Source organism: Vanessa cardui, chromosome W (genome assembly GCF_905220365.1).
Source record: "Vanessa cardui chromosome W, ilVanCard2.1, whole genome shotgun sequence".
In the NCBI taxonomy this organism is placed as follows: domain Eukaryota; kingdom Metazoa; phylum Arthropoda; class Insecta; order Lepidoptera; family Nymphalidae; genus Vanessa; species Vanessa cardui.
Window position 1 is genome coordinate 2,441,042 of NC_061153.1, and position 25,287 is coordinate 2,466,328.

At 42.3% G+C, this 25,287-nt stretch overlaps 2 protein-coding genes and 1 pseudogene across 2 annotated transcripts; 1 reads left to right on the forward strand and 2 right to left on the reverse strand.

Moving 5' to 3' along the window:
* The first annotated feature begins 10,370 nt into the window (after positions 1-10,370).
* LOC124542742 lies at positions 10,371-19,748 on the forward strand (annotated as a pseudogene).
* LOC124542740 lies at positions 12,910-14,418 on the reverse strand. Its single transcript, XM_047120646.1, has one exon. It carries the CDS (start codon positions 14,167-14,169, stop codon positions 12,910-12,912), a length of 1,260 nt encoding a protein of 419 aa, XP_046976602.1. The 5' UTR covers positions 14,170-14,418.
* LOC124542741 lies at positions 15,521-17,029 on the reverse strand. Its single transcript, XM_047120647.1, has one exon. It carries the CDS (start codon positions 16,778-16,780, stop codon positions 15,521-15,523), a length of 1,260 nt encoding a protein of 419 aa, XP_046976603.1. The 5' UTR covers positions 16,781-17,029.
* Positions 19,749-25,287: the final 5,539 nt, after the last annotated feature.

Genomic DNA, 25,287 nt, shown 5'->3' on the forward strand with positions numbered 1-25,287 from the left:
GTTCAAAAAGGACATCACTGGCGGGGTACTGTTGAAATTCAGCGGCCCGGACAGTGGTGAGAAAGCCGACCGTCTCGCGACGCAGATGCGGAAGGTCCTCAAAGACCTCAACGTGAGGGTAGCTCGCCCAATAAAAATGGGCGAGTTACGGGTGCTCGACCTGGACGACGCCACGACGCCGGAAGAGGTGGCGTCGGCTGTCGCAGAGGAGGGTGAGTGTTCGGCGGATGACGTCACTGTTGGCGATATCCGTCGGACACCTACGTTGCTCGGCGCCGCCCACGTGAGGTGCCCTCTAGCCGCCGTGCGCAAGCTGGCAGTGACCTCACGCATCCGCGTGGGATGGAGCTCCGTCAGGGTCGAAGTACTGGAAGCAAGGCCGCTATATTGCTTCCGGTGCCTCGAGAAGGGCCACGTCGAACGGATGTGCCCGAATGGGGCAGACCGAAGCGATCGGTGCTTCGCCTGTGGAGAGCGCGGCTACAGGGCGAGCCAATGCACGGCCAAGTCGCTTCGGTGCCCCTTGTGCTCAGATATGGATCGCCCATCGGCCCATCGCCTGGGCGCAAAGGCATGCTGTCAGACGGGGGGTGGAAGAAAGAAGGGTAAAAAGCCCACCCCTTCCACCCCGGCTTGTACGACCGCCGAGGCTCCTGCCTCAACACCGGGCTCTGCCCCGCAGGAGGCAATTCGCGGGAGTAGGGGTACTGTAGGTGAACCTGAATCACTGCCGCAATGCTCAGCAACTTTTAATGCAGACCATTGCGAAGTGGTCCATAGGCCTCGCGGTCGTGACGGAGCCCTATCGTGTCTCCGACCATCCTCGCTGGTTTGGGGATGCCACCGGCACCTTGGCCGTCCATTGGGCGGGCGGTGGGGGGTCCCACTCTGTTCCCTGCTCGAAGCGGGGCAGGGGTTTACGTCTCTCCCAACAGGTCTCTCACCGACTACGAGTTGTACCTGGACGGGCTGGCGGACTGCGTTCGCAGATGCCTACCCCGTCCGCTGATCGTCCTAGAGGACTTCAATGCCCACGCCAGGGTTTGGGGTAACTCTAGAGACGATCCGAGGGGAGTGACGCTTCTCGACTGGGCGGCTGGTTTGGATCTCCGACTCGTAAACGTTGGGTCGGAGAGCACATGCGTGCGGTGGCAGGGTGAGTCGGTCGTGGACCTTACATGGCGACTCCTCCTGCTATTCGTATGCTTTCGGGATGGCGTGTCGCTGAGGAGGTGGTCACGCTATCTGATCACCGCCACATCGTTTTCGATGTGGCTATCCGCCGTCCCGACCGCTCCAGCCGTCATCAGGGGGACACCCTGTCGCGACGATGGGCCCTCAAGCGGCTGAATCGAGATTATCTCGAAGCTACCGCCATCGTCGCGGCTTGGCCACAAAACGCTGAGGAGGTTTTGCCCGATCCCGAGGGTGAGTTGTTCTGGTTCAGGGGCACGATGACGTTGATCTGCGACGTATCGATGCCCCGGGCAGGCCGCTTCAAGCGCCGGGCGATGCACTGATGGTCGATGGAGATCGCGCAGCTGCGAACCGCATGCTTGCGCGCCCACCGGTAGTCCAGCAGAACCCGGAGGAGAAGGCGAGCAAATCTAGAGGAGAAAGACGAAGCCTAGAGGGCGTTTCAAGCAGGCGTTGCGAGATGCAATCTCGGACGCCAGCGCTCGGTCCTGGAACGAGCTCCTCGAGGGACTCAACAGGGATCCGTGGGGGCGCCCCTAACGTATGGTGCTGGAAAAGTTGCGCCCATGGATGTCCCCGTTGACGGAGACCCTAGATCCGGATCTACTGAAGAGAGTGATAGATTCGCTCTTCCCGGTGATCCGGTCAAGTCCCCTGTATGCCTCGCTACCGCCGGTCGCTTGGACTGACGAGTTGAGGGTTACAGAGCAGGATTTTAACCGAGCACTTGGTCGACTGAGTGCCCGGAGTACAGCGCCCGGTCCCGACGGGATTCCGGGTCGGGCATGGGTATTGGCTTCGGCTTACCTGGGGAACAGGCTGAGGTGGCTTTTCGACAGCTGCCTCCGTATTGCCACGTTCCCCACGGCCTGGAAGGAGGCAAGTTTGGTCCTCTTGAAGAAAGACGGCAGAGACGCGGACTCTCCCTCTGCGTACCGTCCCATATGCCTGCTAGACGAGGCTGGCAAGCTCTTCGAGCGGATTGTCGCTTCTCGTCTCAGCGGACATCTGTCGAGCGTCGGTCCCGACCTATCCGAAAGCCAATTCGGCTTCCGTCAGGGCCGTTCGACCGTTGACGCGATCATGCGCGTCCGATCCGCCACCGCCTGCACCGTCTGTCGGTGCAGGCGGTGGCGCGGGGTGGCGTGGCGTTGGCGATAAGCTTGGATATCGTCAATGCCTTTAATACCTTGCCCTGGGACGCCATCAGGGAGGCCCTGGTGTATCACCGCGTGCCTCCCTACCTGCAGACGATCGTCGGGAGCTACTTGCGCGACAGGTACATTGTGTACGTGAGCCAGGACAGTGCGAGGACCCGGAGGGAAGTGTACTGCTGGGTTCCACAGGGATCGGTCCTAGGACCGCTCCTGTGGAATCTCGCGTAAGACGCAGTTCTGCGTGTCGAACTCCCCGCTGGCGTCAGCGTCATCTGCTACGCGGACGACACGCTGGTGCTGGCATGCGGGTTGAGTTTCGAGATGACCAAACGGCTTGCCGAGCTCGGAGTCGAAATCGTCGTCACAAAAGTCTGCCAATTGGGCCTTCGGATAGCGCCGCATAAGACCGAGGCGCTATAGTTCCACGAGTGGCCGGTGGGTCGGGAACCGCCCCGTTCGCAGATCATTCGCGTAGGTGACTCAAACGTTCAGGTGGCCAGGTACATGAAATACCTGGGCCTCGTCCTGGACGGTCGCTGGAGCTTTGAAGAGCACTTCAAGCTCCTGGCCCCCCGGATCGAGAAGGCAGTGGGTGCGATGCACAGACTGCTTCCTAATCTCGAGGGGCCGAGGGAGGAGGTTCGTCGCCTTTATGCTGGTGTCGTGTAATCGATGGCCCTCTACGGTGCGCCCGTTTGGTCACATCGACTGACATGCGCCTGCCACTGCAAGACTAAGATCCTGAGTCTGCAGCGAAGAGTGGCCATCCGCATGGTGCCGGGATATCGCACAATATCCTTCGAGGCGGCGACTCTTCTGGCGTGCTTCCCGCCTCTGGACATCCTGGCGGTGAGGGACGCGAGGGTCTATGACCGAATTCGCGCCCTTCGTCAAAGTGGCGGAAGTGCGTCTTACCATGCCAGTGCCTTCGGAGCGCTCAGGCGGCAGGAGCAGCGAAGGGCACTCACGACGTGATGCGCCCGTCTTCTTGCAGATCGGTACGCGCATAAACGCGTCGTGAGTACGATCCTGCCGGCCTTTGAGGCCTGGATGCGTAGGAAGCGACGATTCACCTTCCGACTTACGCAGGTGACGGTCACGGTTACTTTGGAGACTACTTGTGTGAGATCGGACGCGAAGTGACGGCGGTTTGTGACCACTGCGGGGCGAACCAACATACTGCCCAGCATACGCTGGAGGCGTGTCCTGCGGGGACCGCGGAGAGGCAGGTCTTGGTCCTGGAAATCGGGCGACATCTCTCTGCGGGCAGTCGTGTCGGCGATGCTACGCAGGAAATAAAGGTGTAACTGTCTAAAGGTGATCGCTGAAAATCAGCGCTGACTCCTGGGGTATTACTATTCCAGATTGTCAGCACATGCTGAGCGATCTTCCTTTTATAGCAACACACCGCTGTGCAAATAATTAATTATCTTTTGTTTTTTTTTTTCTCAATAATATGTACTTCTTCAGCTGTATTGTCTAAGTATAGAAATTATGTAGAGTGTGTTGTTGTAAATAAAGAATTATTCTATTCTATTCTTATTCTAAATCGGCGTGGAAGGCCGTAGTCTCCTTCTGTGAGACCGTCATGGTCCAGAAGGAGATTGCGGAGCGGGCTCGGGAGAGGGCCGATCCTGCCCGGCAGAGACGACCCACGGGTCGTCCTCCCGGCCTCCAAGCCCCCATTGCCCGGGGCGGAATAAATAGGGTATTCCCTCCAACCGTGGGTGTGTGCGATGGGGGTCGCATACATCCGTTTCATACGGCCGAGAGGAGGACGGCAGCCCGGTTGTTTCTGCTTGGCCAAATGATGAACAACAATGGACTGTATAACTGTTTATTGGCACAACTGTGAGTTTACAAAAATGATGTATGTATACTACACACGGTGACTCCGGTAATGCTACTGAGCTAGCTCGTCTGTCGACCGCGGTGGGGCGCTCATCTCCCCCGTCCCGCGCTGATCCTTAACATGCCCCCCCGACGTTGAAATCTTGGGTTTCAACAGCCTCATTGATTGGTAGTGGACAAATTATATTGAATGCTCGTCTTTTTAGGCCTTTAGTGGTTTCTATGTCTGCAACACGATTAACTCCGTCAGGACCTGGGAGCACTCGACGAACTCGTCCAAGGCTCCACTTCAACGGAGGCAGTACATCATCCTTGATCACGACCATTGTCCCTTCCTTCAGATCGCCCTTAGAAGTCTTCCACTTGGTCCTTTGTTGAAGTTCAGACACGTACTCCTTCTGCCAGCGTATCCAAAAATTCTGACGTAGCTGTTCTACTAGTTCCCAACGTTGTAGTCTATTGAGATTTACGTTGATTAGGCTAGATGTAGGCAGCGCTGTTAAAGGAAGTCCAACTGGAAAATGACCAGGAGTGAGAGGAGTAAGGTCGTTAGGATTTGAGGAAATTGGTGATAGAGGACGAGAATTCAATATTGATTCTATTTGAACTAAAACTGTATATAATTCTTCAAATGTTAAACGAGCGTTTCCTAATACCCTTAATAGATGGTATTTAACAGATTTAACGCCCGCCTCCCATATGCCTCCAAAATGAGGAGCATAGGCGGGTATGAACTTAAAAGTCTATGCCTTCATTTGCCATATACTGAGCTAAATTTAGAGATACTTGTTTTAAGAAATTCTGAATTTCATTTTTAGCCCCAACAAATTGTGTACCATTATCAGAAAATATAATGGATGGGCTTTATCAGAAAATATAATGGGCTTGGATCGCCGAGCAATGAACCTACGTAACGAAGCAATATACGTTTCCTTTGTTAAATCGGTAACCAATTCTAAATGTAATGCTTTTAGTGAAACAGACAAAGACAGCAATATACACCTTGATAGTTTTAGATCCACGTCCTTTCCTATCGGCAGCTTGTAAAAGACCGCAGTAATCTACGCCTGTTGTTTGAAACGGGTAACCTGGGTCGAGTCGCTGCTCCGGCAACTGACCCATGATAGGGTTAATCGTTTGAGCTTTCATTCTGAAACACTTGTAGCATTTGTGTGCGATCTGTTAAGCCATATTGCGACCACCTATAGGCCAAAATTGTTGCCTTAAAGATGATAAAAGAAGTTGTGGTGCTGCGTGAAACAATCTTAAATGTTCATAAGTAAAAATTTGTTTTGTCAAAGGATGTTTGCATGAAATGAATACTGGATGTTTTTTATTATAGTCAAATCTTGAATTTTTTAATCTGCCACCTACCCTTAGTAGACCTGTTTCATCAAGAAACGGTGACAGGGAAATAAGATTATTTTTATTAGGTAAAGCTTGTTTATTTATTTATTTGTTTATTGGGAAACAAACAATATTACAGTCAATCAATTTTTTGTACAAAAATTTATTGTACAAAAGTTTGTATTCGGGAAACGATTCAATTTGTGATTGTTTTAATAGTAAATTAAATGCGTTATCTAATTCCTGTGTATTCAATGGTCCAGATAATTTCTGGTTGCAATCATGAATTTTACAATTGTAAACAAATCTTAATGCAAAAGCCATTGTACGTTTAATTTTAGTTAATGTTGAAAATCTATGAAAATCAATAAGCCGATTATTCTTGATTGTAATTGTTGATGCAACATGAGCTACAATTTCAGGTAAGCCATCTTTGTAATTTATGTTATTTTTAGGCCATTTACATTCCAACTCGTGCAAAAATGTTGGACCTGACCACCACAAATCCAAGGTATTTATTGATGCCAAGTTTATACCCTTTGTTAGCAGGTCAGCAGGGTTGTCATAAGTTGGAACATAACGCCATTCAAAAGTGTAAGTAAGTTCTTGTATTTCAGCAACACGATTCTCAACAAATAACTTTAATTTAGATGGAGGTGTTTTCAGCCAACCTAGAACGACAGATGAATCACTCCAAAGAATGCATCTTTGCACAGGTAACCTAAATGCTTTTAATACTTTTTGTGTTAAACGTGCTGCTACAATCGCGCCACATAATTCCAGACGAGGAATTGTAGTTGGTTTTAACGGTGCGACTTTACTTTTTGCGCATAGTAACCGTGTCATGATCTTGCCATCGACTGAAATACTTCTTACGAATGTACATGCTCCGTAAACTTCCTGCGATGCATCACAAAATGTATGTAATTCAATAAGCGCCAAATCAGGACAAACAACGCAACGAGGTAAATGTAAGTCGTTTAAGAAATGGAGATCTGATTTAAATTTATTCCATTTTTGTGCAACATCTAAAGGCAAAGGCTCATCCCAAGAAATCTTCAAAAGCCAAAGATTTTGGAGAAGTATTTTAGCCTTGATGACAAAAACTGTAAGAAGACGAGAGGATCAAATATTTGTCCAATTGTGGACAAAACTGATCGCTTCGTGACCTCCTGATAAAATATTATGAGAAAAACACAATTTATCTGAGGATGATATCCAACCTAGCCCTAGCGTATTATTAGAATTTTGTCGGCCTTAATTAACATGCGTATTTGAATTTGAGCTTATATCGCGTAGATCTGGTATATTTGATTTAATTTTACGTAAATTGAAACAACCTTTTGATAAAACTTCACAGATGCTATCCCTGATCTTAATTAAATTATCTATTGACTGGGTACCTGTAACTAGGTCATCTACATAAAAGTCATTATTAATTATCTCGGAAATAAGATTATCCTCACATTCAAGTGCAAGTTTTTTCAATCTAACGGCAAGAAATGGCGCAGATGCAGTCCCATAAGTAACGGTATTGAGTTGAAATATGCTTAGTTCTTTACTAGGGTCATCTTTCCAAATTATATTTTGTAAATGTCTCCGATGATGAATTAGTACTTGACGGTACATTTTTTCAATGTCCGCAGTCATGACATAAGCGTAATGCCGAAACCTAATAAGAATAGAGAATAAATCGTTTTGTATAGTGGGACCAACCATCTGAAGATCATTCAACGATACACCTGTTGATGGTGCACTTGCATTGAATACAGCTCTCAATTTTGTTGTCGCGCTGTTTTCGCGTAACACTCCGTGTTGTGGTAGAAAATATAAATTATTTGTATCTAAAACAGGGTAATTTGGAACAACTGACATATGACCTCATTGCTCGTACTCAGACATGAAATCTATATATAATTCTTTTCATTTTGGTTGTTTCTGTAATCTACTGGGAGAATGTAATCTGGGAGAGATGGTGTGGCTTCAGGTTTTAAAAACCCTAGGTCTTCCCCCTCTCTTCGTATATGACAACCTCATGTGTCTTAGAGGCTATCAGGCAACCGAAGCGGACTGCTACGTCACCTGTTTGAGAGCCAACTCTCATGGCGTCCACGCTTATCCGTCGTTGCGTGCCGTCCCGGACCTGTCCACTGAGTTTCGAGAGCTGTGAACATGCCGATGCAAATGAGGTTTCCCCTCCCCATTCGATAAGTGCGACCACTTTCTTTTGTAGTCGCACCAGTCGGCAGGTCAGGTCTCCCGGCATCTGCATGGTAAGCGCTTCGATGGTGGTGCGCTTAATGCTCACTTTTGAAGTGCTCCCTTTGATCAGCATTGCCAGTCCAGGTGACACCGTCACGCGGTTCGAGCTTTCGTGGCGACAAAATCAAAATCAAAAATCAAAATCAAAATAAACTTTATTCAAGTAGGCTTTTATAAGCACTTTTGAATCGTCATTTTACAATTAAGTGAAGCTACCACCGGTTCGGAAAGTAGATTCTACCGAGAAGAACCGGCAAGAAACTCAGTAGTTACTCTTTTTTAACATTTAAAAAATACAACGTCATGTTAATTAAATACAATTATTTCAATAAATGTATCCTGCTTGGAAGTCAACAGGTATTAACTCCACGCTTTTTTATCATCTAAACTGACAGAAACTGATGTCCAGCCTTTCTGTGTCGTCGCTCATGAAGAGAGCCACGACTTTTACTACAATCCCTGGAACGCCACATTCTCCTACGTCTTGCACTGCTTCTGCAAATGTGGCGTAGTGGGTGGCTTGAAGGGGCGCGGTAGGATGGTGTTTATTCATGAGTAGTCCCCGCATGGTGGTGGAGAGAGTTCGTAGCCCCCGCCTCAGGATGGTCTGCGTTGGAGTTTGCGTCGTTTGGGACTGCTGTGTGGTGTGTGTTGTCTGGGTGGTGTTCGGTTGATGTATTCTGCCGGTGTTCGTTAATGTGTGTGCGGTGCTAGTTGGTGCGTTGGGATGGTGCTGGGACAATGGGTTTATATTTAAAGCAGATGGTTGAGCAATTGAACTATTTCTTTTAGCGACCACTTGTACGGCTTTTCTTGCGAATGCGATGAAGGGTGTTCTGAGATCCTCCTTCTCCATGATGACGTGGAGTACAGACTGGGTTAGGGTAATATTTGTTCGATTTTCGAATTCAAGTCTATCTCTGCCGAATCTTGCACATTCTAGGACAAGGTTTCATCGCATTCGGGAACACAAATACACGAAGAATTATCTTTTAATTTGAATCGATGGAGGTACGCCGTGAACTCCCCATGGCCGGTCAGTAACTGGGTGTCGGTGGGTGTTAGTACCGACGTTTTTACCATTTTATTTGCTATTTTGACGTCGGGTAAGAACTTCATTGTCACTGAGCCGGTTTCTGAAGAGCTGTAGCGTGCCTGCCACACTTCAACTGTAATTTCGCGTATCCGCCTCCTGACATACGATATTGGGACTTTATCGTAGTCGGGAGCCATTTTCTTCGTGAGGGCCGCTTTTTTTCGCGAGCTCGTCCGCTCTCTCATTGCCCGGTGTACCTACGTGGGCCCTTAACCGAAAAAAAAAGAAGAACCGCACGCTTCTGCCCTCTTCTCTGATTTGTCGAATGCATTCCTTCATCTCTAGAGCCAATGGGTGAGTGACTGAAGGACTCCGCAGCAGATCAAGAGAAGATCTCGATTCGCTCAAGATGTTGGCCGAGCGATGTTTCGATTTCCTAATCATCTTGATAGCTCTGAGGAGAGCGTACATTTCTGACACAACTTGCACCTGGAGAAGGCTCTAGAACCCTTGAAGCCCATCTCTACGCGCAATTATAAAACCAAGAAGGCAAAGTGGTCTGACTTCTCCACTAACTTCAGGACAAAACTCGCCGACAGCAGAATAACGCTAGAACGCATCTCAGCCCTCTCAAGATTCGAGGACTTGAAGGAGATGTTTAACACCTACACATCAATTATCGATGGATCCTGCGAAAGCACGATCCCCAAAATGAAGGCGTGGAAAGGCGATCCTAGACCACCATGGTGGTCCGCCATCCTAGAAAATCTAAAAAAAGATGTGCTAAGGAAAAAACGCCGAATCCGGAACGCTGCACCCTGCCGAAGGCATCTCGTGATACAAGGGATACAGGCAAGGGAAGACTACAAAGGGAGAGATCGAAGCTGTCACTCAAAGCTGGAAAGAGTTTTGTTCGAACCAGGACCGCGAAAGTGTCTGGGACGGTGTATACAGAGTAATAAGGAAAACGTCGAAAAGGAGAGAGGATCTACTCCTAAGAGATTCAGCTGGCGAAACACTAACACCTGAACACAACACCGGGGAAATTCAAAAAACCTGCGCGTACGTCACTTGTCAATCTGTCAAAACAAAGTTTAGATGAATCGACTATTGCGGTATTAAATAAAGGCTTAAATTTTGCACCGGTTCCATCCAAAATACCGTTTGAAGACAATATTTGCAATGTGAAGGAGTGTCTTTTCAAAAATAACATCACAAAGGAAGACTCGGAAGCTATTCGACAGGACATTTCGAGTGTTTTACGTCGAAGCCGGCCACCGAAAAGAAACCTGACTCGTGATGAATCTATTGCACTGAAGAACTTACGCAACAATAAAGACATTACAGTCCTCCGAGCAGATAAGGGAAACGCGACCGTTGTGATGGATACGTGTGATTATAACAAAAAAAAATCCGCGATTTTATCGAATGTAAAAACTTATAAAAAAGTAACTAAAGACCCTACTAATAACATTCTTAAAAAGACATCCGCATTAATATCAAAACATCAAGAGAAATTAAATCTGGACAAAAAATCACTCGTGCCTACATGTGCAATGCCTCCAAAACTGTATGGGTTACCAAAGATCCATAAAACTGGTGCTCCGCTGCGTCCTATTGTAAGCCAAATTGATACACCAACATATAGATTAGCTCAACACATAGCAAGGATATTATCACCCCTCCGAGGACACACTGCGGCGTAAGTCAAGGATTCTTACCAGTTTGTTGGTTAAATCAAAGACCTTAAATTAACCGACAACGAGACAATGGTTAGTTTTGATGTCCAGTCATTGTTTACCTGCTTACCCATACAAGACTGCATCGAAATTGTCAAGACGAAGCTACAGACACACAACATGCCTATTGAATATGTAGAGCTGTTACATCACTGCCTCACATCTGGTTATTTATTGTGGAATGATGAATTCTATGTATAAGTTGACGAGGTAGCCATGGGTTCTCCAGTATCCCCCGTGGTCGCCGATATATTCATGGAAGACCTGGAGGAGAGGGCTCTTCGCCCCGGACCAATAACACCTAGGTTTCATAAACGGTACGTAGATGACACTTTCACAATATTACCTAGTGATCTGACATCTGCATTTTTAGTACATCTTAATTCTATAAATAAAAACATTCAATTTACTATGGAATTAGAGGCAAATAATTCTTTAGCTTTCCTTGGCATCCTTATTATCAAGAATCCTAACAATACGTTAGGTCACACAGTTTATAGGAAACCCACACACACCAACAAATACCTCAATGGTGACTCGCACCACCACCCTAGTCAGTTAGCTACCGTTGGCAAATCTTTGTTTCAGAGAGCCCACCATCTCTGCGATGCTGAACACCTAGAGGACGAGCTACGTCAGGTCAAGCTTGCACTCCACCAGAACAAGCTGCCCGTGCCTCGCCAGCATCGCAGAAGCCGTATCAAGCCACCCACAGCTGAGCGACAACCTGCATTTCTACCATATGTGAAGGGAGTTACAGACAGGATTGGCAGAATCTTGAAGCGAGCTTCGATTAAAACCGTTTACAAGCCTCATAAGAAAGTGAGCCAGTTCTTGAGACCTATCAAGAGTAATATTTCTTTACAAACTGCGGGAGTATATAAACTCGAATGTGATTGTGGTTTATCTTACATAGGCCAAACAAAGAGAAGTATCGGTACCAGGGTCACGGAACATTTAGGTGATGTCAAAAATAGGCGTTCTTCAAAGTCTGCAGTCTGTGAACATGCTCTGGATAAACCTAACCATTTTATCCGATTTGATAAACCACAGATCGTCGCTAAAGAACACAGATTCATTCCTAGAATGATACGCGAGGCTATTGAAATTCAAAAACATCCGAACTTCAATAGAGAAGATGGTTGGAGACTTTCTAACACCTGGGATCCACTTATTAAAAATTTAAAATCCGAAATCCGGTAGTGACAGCTGTATTGTGTCTGTTCGGTTTATCTCCTAAATAAATTAATAAAACAAGCAATTTAAGTGAAAACAGTTTATTAAAACGTGGTTTATGTGACAATTAACAATACTATATATTTAATAAATTGCAACTAAATATTATCCAGTTTATAACTAAAACAATTTGTGATTAAATTGTGATTATTAGTGTTAATTTTTTACTATTATTATTTGAATTCTAATGTTACTGAGTTCAACAAGCGTATTGATGTAATAGAGGGACGTGTCTTTGCAATAGAAGAAATTTTTTCCCCTACAAATCAGCACGAATGTGACTCAAAGTCCTATGAGTTGACTACTCAGTTAAAACAGGAACTAAATGAACGCGAACAGGAAAATCTGATAAATGAAATAACCATAACAGGCGTACCCGAGAAGCATAATGAAAATTTAATGCATGTGACTTGTTTGGTATTAAAAAAAATTGGTGTAACTTTAAATACCAATGATATTGTTAACGCAGAACGTATAGGGCGACAACGTGTGGCAGACAGCAACAACCAATCGCGCACCATCATTGTACGTCTGGCGCGGCGATCGCTGCTCGACGAACTACTAAATGCCACAATACCGCTAGTATCGATGCTGCGGCGAACGCAGCATCGATACTAGCGGTATTGTGGATGGGAACGCATCTAGATTATATATTAATGAAAGGCTGACGCGAATGAATTATATACTTTTTAAGAAAGCCCGGGATCTCGGCAAAAAACATACATATGTAGTTGGCGGTTTATCTGGACTCGATCTGGGCGTATATATGCCAGACAGCATCCAGGGGCACCAGCGCAACGAATTCGATCTGAACAGGACTTTTGGTGGTTATCCTGTTTGAACATCAGCCATTTAAAGTTATTTTTTTTATTTATAGTACTAGTACTAGTAATATTTTTATTAATGTTGTCTTAAATTTTCGCGATGATTACACATTTAAATAAAACTATTTATAACGGATGAATCGCGTATATTAATTATTTTTAAACATCCCGACGTTTCGAGCACTTTGCAGTGTTCGTGGTCACGGGCAGACTAAGATGACATTTGTCTATTTGAAGAACAAAGGAAATATTATTAACAACTACCGCCAACGATTTCTCAATTGATATCTTGAGTAACGTTCCGGTTGCACGCAGAAGGCACTAACTGTATCTTTAGGTCTTGCAGTCTGTTGGATTTGGGATTTTAAATTTTTAATAAGTGGATCCCAGGTGTTAGAAAGTCTCCAACCATCTTCTCTATTGAAGTTCGGATGTTTTTGAATTTCAATAGCCTCGCGTATCATTCTAGGAATGAATCTGTGTTCTCTAGCGAGGATCTGTGGTTTATCAAATCGGATAAAATGGTTAGGTTTATCCAGAGCATGTTCACAGACTGCAGACTTAGAAGAACGCCTATTTTTGACATCTCCTATATGTTCCTTGACCCTGGTACCGATACTTCTCTTTGTTTGGCCTATGTAAGATAAACCACACTCACATTCGAGTTTATATACTCCTGCAGTTTGTAAAGGAATATTACTCTTGATAGGTCTCAAGAACTGGCTCACTTTCTTATGAGGCTTGTAAACGGTTTTAATTGAAGCTCGCTTCAAGATGTTGCCAATCCTGTCTGTAACTCCCTTCACATATGGTAGAAATGCAGGTTGTCGCTCAACTGTGGGTGGCTTGATACGGCTTCTGCGATGCTGGCGAGGCACGGGCAGCTTGTTCTGGTGGAGTGCAAGCTTGACCTGACGTAGCTCGTCCTCTAGGTGTTCAGCATCACAGAGATGGTGGGCTCTCTGAAACAAAGATTTGCCAACGGTAGCTAACTGGCTAGGGTGGTGGTGCGAGTCACCATTGAGGTATTTGTTGGTGTGTGTGGGTTTCCTATAAACTGTGTGACTTAATGTATTGTCAGGATTCCTGATAATAAGGATGTCAAGGAAAGCTAAAGAATTATTTGCCTCTAATTCCATAGTAAATTGAATGTTTTTATTTATAGAATTAAGATGTACTAAAAATGCAGATGTCAGATCACTAGGTAATATTGTGAAAGTGTCATCTACGTACCGTTTATAAAACCTAGGTGTTATTGGTCCGGAGCGAAGAGCCCTCTCCTCCAGGTCTTCCATGAATAAATCGGCGACCACGGGGGATACTGGAGAACCCATGGCTACCCCGTCAACTTGTACATAGAATTCATCATTCCACAATAAATAACCAGATGTGAGGCAGTGATGTAACAGCTCTGCATATTCAATAGGCATGTTGTGTGTCTGTAGTTTCCTCTTGACAATTTCGATGCAGTCTTGTATGGGTAAGCAGGTAAACAATGACTGGACATCAAAACTAACCATTGTCTCGTTGTTGGTTAATTTAAGGTCTTTGATTTCACCAACAAACTGGTAAGAATCCTTGACATACGCCGCAGTGTGTCCTCGGAGGGGTGATAGTGTCCTTGCTATGTGTTGAGCCAATCTATATGTTGGTGTATCGATTTGGCTTACAATAGGACGCAGCGGAGCACCAGTTTTGTGGATCTTAGGTAACCCATACAGTTTTGGAGGCTTTGCACATGTAGGCACGAGTGATTTTTTATCCAGATTTAGTTTTTCTTGATGTTTTGATATTAATGCGGATGTCTTTTTAAGAATGTTATTAGTAGGGTCTTTAGTTACTTTTTTATAAGTTTTTACATCCGATAAAATCGCGGAAATTTTCTGGTTATAATCACACGTATCCATCACAACGGTCGCGTTTCCCTTATCTGCTCGGAGGACTGTAATGTCTTTATTGTTGCGTAAGTTCTTCAGTGCAATAGATTCATCACGAGTAAGGTTTCTTTTCGGTGGCCGGCTTCGACGTAAAACACTCGAAATGTCCTGTCGAATAGCTTCCGAGTCTTCCTTTGTGATGTTATTTTTGAAAAGACACTCCTCCACATTGCAAATAATGTCTTCAAACGGTATTTTGGATGGAGCCGGTGCAAAATTTAGGCCTTTGTTTAACACCGCAATAGTCGAATTATCTAAACTTTGTTTTGACAGATTGACAAGTGACGTACGCGCAGGTTTTTGAATTTCCCCGGTGTTGCCATTATTGAAATTTTTATAATTTGATTTTACTCCGCTGAGTTTTTCGAACTTTTTGATTTGTTTTAATTTTAAGTTATTATATTTCGTAGCGGCTCGTTTATTAGTAAAATCGCAGCATTTTTGCCAATCTGTTTTTGATAATCGTGACTCGAGTTCTTTACTGAGGTTGTCAATTTGATCCGTTAACCGTCGCGCGTCAAATCGATGTTCTCGGATGAGTTGCAACAATAATTTCTTACTTGCCTGATTGAGTATTTTATCACCATGCTTTATGTCCTTCTTAGGTGCGATCCTTACACAAACCGGAATGAGATTATTATCACGGCATCTTTTCAGGAAGTTCATGGACGTTACGTATCGGGCATGTTTGACTTTTAGGTACTCCAACCGGCGAATTTGATTTGATGTTTCCAGTCCGTACTGGTTCACATAATGTTGTCTTAAATTTTCGCGATGATTACACATTTAAATAAAACTATTTATAACGGATGAATCGCGTATATTAATTATTTTTAAACATCCCGACGTTTCGAGCACTTTGCAGTGTTCGTGGTCACGGGCAGACTAAGATGACATTTGTCTATTTGAAGAACAAAGGAAATATTATTAACAACTACCGCCAACGATTTCTCAATTGATATCTTGAGTAACGTTCCGGTTGCACGCAGAAGGCACTAACTGTATCTTTAGGTCTTGCAGTCTGTTGGATTTGGGATTTTAAATTTTTAATAAGTGGATCCCAGGTGTTAGAAAGTCTCCAACCATCTTCTCTATTGAAGTTCGGATGTTTTTGAATTTCAATAGCCTCGCGTATCATTCTAGGAATGAATCTGTGTTCTCTAGCGAGGATCTGTGGTTTATCAAATCGGATAAAATGGTTAGGTTTATCCAGAGCATGTTCACAGACTGCAGACTTAGAAGAACGCCTATTTTTGACATCTCCTATATGTTCCTTGACCCTGGTACCGATACTTCTCTTTGTTTGGCCTATGTAAGATAAACCACACTCACATTCGAGTTTATATACTCCTGCAGTTTGTAAAGGAATATTACTCTTGATAGGTCTCAAGAACTGGCTCACTTTCTTATGAGGCTTGTAAACGGTTTTAATTGAAGCTCGCTTCAAGATGTTGCCAATCCTGTCTGTAACTCCCTTCACATATGGTAGAAATGCAGGTTGTCGCTCAACTGTGGGTGGCTTGATACGGCTTCTGCGATGCTGGCGAGGCACGGGCAGCTTGTTCTGGTGGAGTGCAAGCTTGACCTGACGTAGCTCGTCCTCTAGGTGTTCAGCATCACAGAGATGGTGGGCTCTCTGAAACAAAGATTTGCCAACGGTAGCTAACTGGCTAGGGTGGTGGTGCGAGTCACCATTGAGGTATTTGTTGGTGTGTGTGGGTTTCCTATAAACTGTGTGACTTAATGTATTGTCAGGATTCCTGATAATAAGGATGTCAAGGAAAGCTAAAGAATTATTTGCCTCTAATTCCATAGTAAATTGAATGTTTTTATTTATAGAATTAAGATGTACTAAAAATGCAGATGTCAGATCACTAGGTAGTATTGTGAAAGTGTCATCTACGTACCGTTTATAAAACCTAGGTGTTATTGGTCCGGAGCGAAGAGCCCTCTCCTCTAGGTCTTCCATGAATAAATCAGCGACCACGGGGGATACTGGGGAACCCATGGCTACCCCGTCAACTTGTACATAGAATTCATCATTCCACAATAAATAACCAGATGTGAGGCAGTGATGTAACAGCTCTGCATATTCAATAGGCATGTTGTGTGTCTGTAGTTTCCTCTTGACAATTTCGATGCAGTCTTGTATGGGTAAGCAGGTAAACAATGACTGGACATCAAAACTAACCATTGTCTCGTTGTTGGTTAATTTAAGGTCTTTGATTTCACCAACAAACTGGTAAGAATCCTTGACATACGCCGCAGTGTGTCCTCGGAGGGGTGATAGTGTCCTTGCTATGTGTTGAGCCAATCTATATGTTGGTGTATCGATTTGGCTTACAATAGGACGCAGCGGAGCACCAGTTTTGTGGATCTTAGGTAACCCATACAGTTTTGGAGGCTTTGCACATGTAGGCACGAGTGATTTTTTATCCAGATTTAGTTTTTCTTGATGTTTTGATATTAATGCGGATGTCTTTTTAAGAATGTTATTAGTAGGGTCTTTAGTTACTTTTTTATAAGTTTTTACATCCGATAAAATCGCGGAAATTTTCTGGTTATAATCACACGTATCCATCACAACGGTCGCGTTTCCCTTATCTGCTCGGAGGACTGTAATGTCTTTATTGTTGCGTAAGTTCTTCAGTGCAATAGATTCATCACGAGTAAGGTTTCTTTTCGGTGGCCGGCTTCGACGTAAAACACTCGAAATGTCCTGTCGAATAGCTTCCGAGTCTTCCTTTGTGATGTTATTTTTGAAAAGACACTCCTCCACATTGCAAATAATGTCTTCAAACGGTATTTTGGATGGAGCCGGTGCAAAATTTAGGCCTTTGTTTAACACCGCAATAGTCGAATTATCTAAACTTTGTTTTGACAGATTGACAAGTGACGTACGCGCAGGTTTTTGAATTTCCCCGGTGTTGCCATTATTGAAATTTTTATAATTTGATTTTACTCCGCTGAGTTTTTCGAACTTTTTGATTTGTTTTAATTTTAAGTTATTATATTTTGTAGCGGCTCGTTTATTAGTAAAATCGCAGCATTTTTGCCAATCTGTTTTTGATAATCGTGACTCGAGTTCTTTACTGAGGTTGTCAATTTGATCCGTTAACCGTCGCGCGTCAAATCGATGTTCTCGGATGAGTTGCAACAATAATTTCTTACTTGCCTGATTGAGTATTTTATCACCATGCTTTATGTCCTTCTTAGGTGCGATCCTTACACAAACCGGAATGAGATTATTATCACGGCATCTTTTCAGGAAGTTCATGGACGTTACGTATCGGGCATGTTTGACTTTTAGGTACTCCAACCGGCGAATTTGATTTGATGTTTCCAGTCCGTACTGGTTCACATAATGTTGTCTTAAATTTTCGCGATGATTACACATTTAAATAAAACTATTTATAACGGATGAATCGCGTATATTAATTATTTTTAAACATCCCGACGTTTCGAGCACTTTGCAGTGTTCGTGGTCACGGGCAGACTAAGATGACATTTGTCTATTTGAAGAACAAAGGAAATATTATTAACAACTACCGCCAACGATTTCTCAATTGATATCTTGAGTAACGTTCCGGTTGCACGCAGAAGGCACTAACTGTATCTTTAGGTCTTGCAGTCTGTTGGATTTGGGATTTTAAATTTTTAATAAGTGGATCCCAGGTGTTAGAAAGTCTCCAACCATCTTCTCTATTGAAGTTCGGATGTTTTTGAATTTCAATAGCCTCGCGTATCATTCTAGGAATGAATCTGTGTTCTCTAGCGAGGATCTGTGGTTTATCAAATCGGATAAAATGGTTAGGTTTATCCAGAGCATGTTCACAGACTGCAGACTTAGAAGAACGCCTATTTTTGACATCTCCTATATGTTCCTTGACCCTGGTACCGATACTTCTCTTTGTTTGGCCTATGTAAGATAAACCACACTCACATTCGAGTTTATATACTCCTGCAGTTTGTAAAGGAATATTACTCTTGATAGGTCTCAAGAACTGGCTCACTTTCTTATGAGGCTTGTAAACGGTTTTAATTGAAGCTCGCTTCAAGATGTTGCCAATCCTGTCTGTAACTCCCTTCACATATGGTAGAAATGCAGGTTGTCGCTCAACTGTGGGTGGCTTGATACGGCTTCTGCGATGCTGGCGAGGCACGGGCAGCTTGTTCTGGTGGAGTGCAAGCTTGACCTGACGTAGCTCGTCCTCTAGGTGTTCAGCATCACAGAGATGGTGGGCTCTCTGAAACAAAGATTTGCCAACGGTAGCTAACTGGCTAGGGTGGTGGTGCGAGTCACCATTGAGGTATTTGTTGGTGTGTGTGGGTTTCCTATAAACTGTGTGACTTAATGTATTGTCAGGATTCCTGATAATAAGGATGTCAAGGAAAGCTAAAGAATTATTTGCCTCTAATTCCATAGTAAAGGGAGCTACCGTTGGCAAATCTTTGTTTCAGAGAGCCCACCATCTCTGTGATGCTGAACACCTAGAGGACGAGCTACGTCAGGTCAAGCTTGCACTCCACCAGAACAAGCTGCCCGTGCCTCGCCAGCATCGCAGAAGCCGTATCAAGCCACCCACAGTTGAGCGACAACCTGCATTTCTACCATATGTGAAGGGAGTTACAGACAGGATTGGCAACATCTTGAAGCGAGCTTCAATTAAAACCGTTTACAAGCCTCATAAGAAAGTGAGCCAGTTCTTGAGACCTATCAAGAGTAATATTCCTTTACAAACTGCAGGAGTATATAAACTCGAATGTGAGTGTGGTTTATCTTACATAGGCCAAACAAAGAGAAGTATCGGTACCAGGTCAAGGAACATATAGGAGATGTCAAAAATAGGCGTTCTTCTAAGTCTGCAGTCTGTGAACATGCTCTGGATAAACCTAACCATTTTATCCGATTTGATAAACCACAGATCCTCGCTAGAGAACACAGATTCATTCCTAGAATGATACGCGAGGCTATTGAAATTCAAAAACATCCGAACTTCAATAGAGAAGATGGTTGGAGACTTTCTAACACCTGGGATCCACTTATTAAAAATTTAAAATCCCAAATCCAACAGACTGCAAGACCTAAAGATACAGTTAGTGCCTTCTGCGTGCAACCGGAACGTTACTCAAGATATCAATTGAGAAATCGTTGGCGGTAGTTGTTAATAATATTTCCTTTGTTCTTCAAATAGACAAATGTCATCTTAGTCTGCCCGTGACCACGAACACTGCAAAGTGCTCGAAACGTCGGGATGTTTAAAAATAATTAATATACGCGATTCATCCGTTATAAATAGTTTTATTTAAATATTTTTATTATTTAATAGTTACATTAATAATGGTGTAATGTCCTCTATTTATAAATTCTCGATAGTTTTTTTATAGAAAAAAAATTAATATATTAAAACTTGCTCAAAAATAAATAAATACAGCGTTTGTAAAATATATTATATAATACTATATTATGTTAAATATTATTTTTTTTTATACAATATGATATTATTAAGATATATACATAAAAATACAAACACTAATTTTCTATTTATCGATATCTACTATAATGTTTTGTGTTATATATTTGTTTTCAAAAATAACTTATATACATTTATTATACTTAATCATGTACGTAGTCGGTCCCAAAGTTCTGTCATATATGAAAATAGTGATAAAAAGAAAAGTAGCAATCCGTTTTTTGTAAATTATATATTATATGAAAGAACATTTAATAAAAAATTATATTAACTTAAAATTATTCAAAATGTCTGCCCTTATTTTTAATACAGGCCTTTAGTCGCCGCGGCCAGTCGTCTATCGCAGCACGCACCATATTCATGTCTATTTCAGCGATTGCTTTTATTATAGCTGACTTTAGACTGTCCAAATTTTTTATGGGGCTTAGCACACACCTTCCTCTCTAAGACTTGCCAAATTTTATAGTCCAGAGGATTAAGGTCCGGACTGGAGGAAGGCCAATCTTCATGTCTTATGAAGTCGATGTTTTTACGCTCGAACCGGGCTTGAGTGGTCTTGGCTTTATGTGCAGGTGCAGAATCTTACTGGAACACATAGTGATGTCCTGAAAATAACGTGTTGGGCAGGTCTTTGACATGCTGATCCAAAACCGTCTCTTGGTACACTTTTGCACTGGTTTTGACCCCTTTTTTGCAAAAATGAACCTCAGTTGGTCCGTAGTAGGAGACTCCTAACCAGACCATCACTGAAGATGGATGATGCCCATGTTGCACCCGCGGAACTCTGTTTGCTGCTTCTTCAGAGCTCCCAGCATACACTCTATCATTCTGTTTATTGTACTTTTCTTCTATATCGAAATTTTTTTCGTCTGTAAAGAGTATATCACGATGTCGATTTTTCGCGTACCGTTTCAACAACACCCGGGATCTTTTGAGTCTTATTGCTTTTATCTTATTGCTTTTACGAGCATTAAGTAGGTGTCCACTCTTTTTTTGTAAGCTCGCAACTTAAGGTCTTCGTTTAACACCTTTTTGATAGTTTTTCTACTGAACCGCATCTGCAATGCCATCAGCATCTGTTTTCGGACAGGATTCCTTCGTATGCGTGCCTTGATTGCTTTGATCACTGCTGGTGTCCTTGCGGAGCGTGGCCGGCCAGTTCTTTTCTTATCCTCAACACTTGAAACTTCATAGTACCTATTTATAGTACGATACACAAACCAAAGCGATATTTTTAAATTTTTGAGCAACTTGAAAATGGTATTCGGCGAGTGCCTACAGCGGTGCAACGCTAAAACTGCTATTCGGTTTTCTTTCACGGTCCATTTCATCGTGAAAAATCGCGGCAAATGATAACTTTTTGTTTTTTAATAATTGACAAACATTCAAAAATGGAATGAAATTTAACTTTTTTTAAATCGTCTTCGAAATTGGAAAATAATGTGCCAATGACAGAACATTGGAACCAACTACGTACATGTGGTTTACAAATTTACATATAGGTACGTAAGTGTGTGTACTTGTGAATGTGAATATATATATGTATGGATATATGCGATATAATGGTTAAAATACGTTGTGTTAAAGTTGGTTTTTTAAATCCTGGTTCACTTGCGACAAAACACGACGAATTTCTGGTGGCTATGGATCGCCATAATGTAGATATTATGGCCATAAACGAAACTTGGCTCAAAGAAGGTGAGGATGAGCGTGCTCCGTCTGTACCAGGCTGTCGTATGCGACACGTACCGCGTCCGCCGGCTATACGTAATCGAGGGGGAGGTGTTGGATTTTATTTTAAGAAAGACTTAACTACACAAATATTGCCGCACGTTAATTGCTCAAAAGTTGAGCAAATGTGGATTCGTGTCAAAATTAATACTAAGTCCGTTATTGTCGGCACTGCCTATCGACCTCTCTGGCTTAGGCCGGATATATTCTTTAACGCACTAACAGAAACGATTGCACCTCTTACTTCCGGTGAAGTTATTTAACTACTTGGGGACTTCAACATAAATATTCTGAATAAAAAAGAAGAAGTGTCAGACTCACAAGATGTAAATGAGATGGTTTCTCAATTTAACAACAATATATTATGTATCTATGACATGTTGGCACCAGTCAAATCTACATACATTAGAAAAAGAAATTACGTTATTAAAATACGTTAGAAAAACATAAGGTTTACTATAAATATATTAAGAAACAAGTAGATATAGCATTATATAATGAAAAAAAGTGTATTATACCGTTTATATTAACTCCAACATAAAAAAACTCGCGATTATTGTGGAATAATTTAAAAAGCATATTAATTTTAAATCTAAGGAAAATTACACATTGCCTGACCATCTAAATGATTCGACGAAAATTAACAATCATTTTCTTGCCATTCCGGGTAAATTATATGCCCCTCTATCGACTATTGATTTTTATGAAAAAAATATAAACTTAAATACAGATAGCTTTGCCTTGAAACCAGTAAATAGTTCTGATGTGCTTGACATAATAAAGTCCTTACATTCCAATGCAATAGGGATTGACGGTATTTCTTTAGAAATGTTATCGAATGCTGTTCCTGTTGTATTAAATACAATTACTGACATTGTAAATAAATCAATTCTAACCAATACATTTCCACTGCTCTGGCAAACTGCGCTGGTAAAGCCAATTCCAAAAAAAGACAATGTAATTGGTTTTAATGATTTGCGCCCCATTACTATTTTGCCCTGTCTGTCCAAAATTCTAGAAAAGGTGGTTTTTAAACAGATGAACCAGTATGTCATTGATAAAGACATATTGCCAACAAAACAATCCGGTTTTAGATCGAAACACATCACTACTACAGCTCTGGCTGATGTTGTGGATGCCATACTGGAAGCACAGGATGTTGGCGAAGGGACTATTTTAGTACTTTTAGATTTTTCTCGGCCCTTTGATAGCATTAATAGAGCACTACTGTTTTTGAAATTAAAATACTATGGATTTAGCTTAGAAACTAAACTCAAACTCAAATAACTTTATTCAATATAGAAGCATTACACTTTCTTATTGATGGTCAATTGAAACACTACCACCGGTTCGGAAAGAAAATACCCTGACCTGAGAAGAACCGGCGAAAAAAACTCAGCGGGTTTATTTTTTTTTTGTGTGTCTTATGTATTATATAAATAAACAATTTAATATGAGATTAAATAGCCAGGAGGCGATCGTTTCATTCCCAAGGTGTGCTATCGATCATAAACTCATTAATTGTATAATAACCTTTTGCACACAAGCGTTCCTTAATAATTTTTTTAAATTTGGCAACAGAGGCATTTTGAACGCTTCTGGGATCCTGTTGTAAAACCGTATACATTGCCCCACAAAGGAGTTACTGACTCTATGCAGTCGAGTAACAGGAGTAACAAGTTTGTGTTTGTTCCTTGTACCAATGTTATGAGTATCACATTTTCTCATGAAATCATTAATATTTTTTCGTACATACATAACATTAGAGAATATATATTGAGAAGCAACAGTCAATATCTTGATTTCATTAAATTTATTACTTAACGATTCTTTAGCTCCTAGGTTATAGATTGCGCGAATAGCCCTCTTCTGTAGCACAAATATGGTATGGATAGCGGCTGCATTGCCCCACAGCACAATACCGTATGACATTATACTATGAAAGTAACTGAAATATACCAAGCGAGCTGTATCAACATCGGTACATAATCTAATTTTTTTTACCGCGAATGCCGCAGAACTCAGTCTACTCGCCAATCCGTCAATATGGGGGCCCCATTGCAACTTGGCATCAACAGTAAGGCCAAGAAACTCAGCAGAATCAATTGGATCCATCGATTCCCCGTTGATGAGTACATCGGCTTTTACATTTTGTACATTTGGTGTACTAAATTTCACAATTTTAGTTTTATTATTATTTAGTCTAAGATTATTTACGCTAAACCAATGTACTATATCAGCTATAGCATTGTTTACGTCGTCGTACTGTACCTGTTTTCTATTAATATTAAAAACTAAGGAGGTGTCATCAGCAAACAATACTATATCATGTTTGTTCCCAACAAGAAAGGGCAAGTCATTTATATATGTGAGAAACAGAAAAGGTCCAAGAATTGATCCCTGAGGGACCCTCATACCAACTGAGACCCCAGGAGACCTTTTTCCTTTAACGTCAACCCTCTGAATTCTATTGTTAAGATAAGAAGTCAGAAGGTCGAGCGCACATTCTCTTATTCCATAGTGATAAAGTTTCCTGACTAGAGTCTCATGTTGAACACAATCAAAGGCTTTGGATAAGTCACAGAAAATCCCTAAGGCATCCCGTGACTCCTCCCAGGCTTCATAGATATTCTTAATAAGCTCGATACCAGCGTCTGTAGTCGAGCGACCCCTCGTGAAGCCAAATTGTTTACTATGAAGCAGATTATGTTTGTTAAAGTGTTCTAATAATTGATTTAGAATTATTTTATCAAATATTTTGCTCAGGGTAGGTAGAATTGAAATTGGCCTATAGTTGTTGGGGTCTGAAGAACTACCAGATTTAAATATACCACGTTGGACACAACTATTAAATATTAAAGCAAGATAAGGTGCAATCACATCAATAATCGAATTTATCACCTTTAGAGAAATACCCCATAAATCAGCCGTTTTCTTGATGTCTAGTGACTTAAAGGCGCGTATTATATCGTTGGGGTTTACAAGGGTAAAATTAAAGTTAGATTTGCAAGCTCTTACATTTTCTTTCATCAATGACTCGGCAACATCAGGAGAAGAAATAAGTAACTTAGTCGTGAAAAGTGGTATGTCAGCAAAAATTTTTTCAAAAACTGTAGCAACTTCCTTTTGACAATTTACTACTTTACTATTATAATTCGGGCTCAATTCAGAGTTGCAACTGCCAACTCTACCAGTTTCACAATTAATAATTTTCCAGGTCATTTTTATCTTGTCATGTGCATTCTTAATTTTAATTTTTATAGTTAAAGATTTTGCCAAAAAGCACACTTTTTTAAATAATTTTGAATAGTTACTTACATAATTGGCAAAAGTGGCACTATGATTGTACGTCCTTTCATGTAAAGCTTACATTCGTTGCCTACTTTTATGAATTCCAATAGTCGCCCAATCATTGAATTTTAAAAAGTTTTTTGTATTAACTGTTTTAGAAGTGAATATGGATTTAAAATTGTTTCTAATTAATTTGAATAAATTG

Excerpts from the sequence above, each read along its gene's own strand:
- LOC124542741 (XM_047120647.1), bottom strand. The coding sequence starts at position 16,780 with ATGGTTAGTTTTGATGTCCAGTCATTGTTTACCTGCTTACCCATACAA.
- LOC124542740 (XM_047120646.1), bottom strand. The coding sequence starts at position 14,169 with ATGGTTAGTTTTGATGTCCAGTCATTGTTTACCTGCTTACCCATACAA.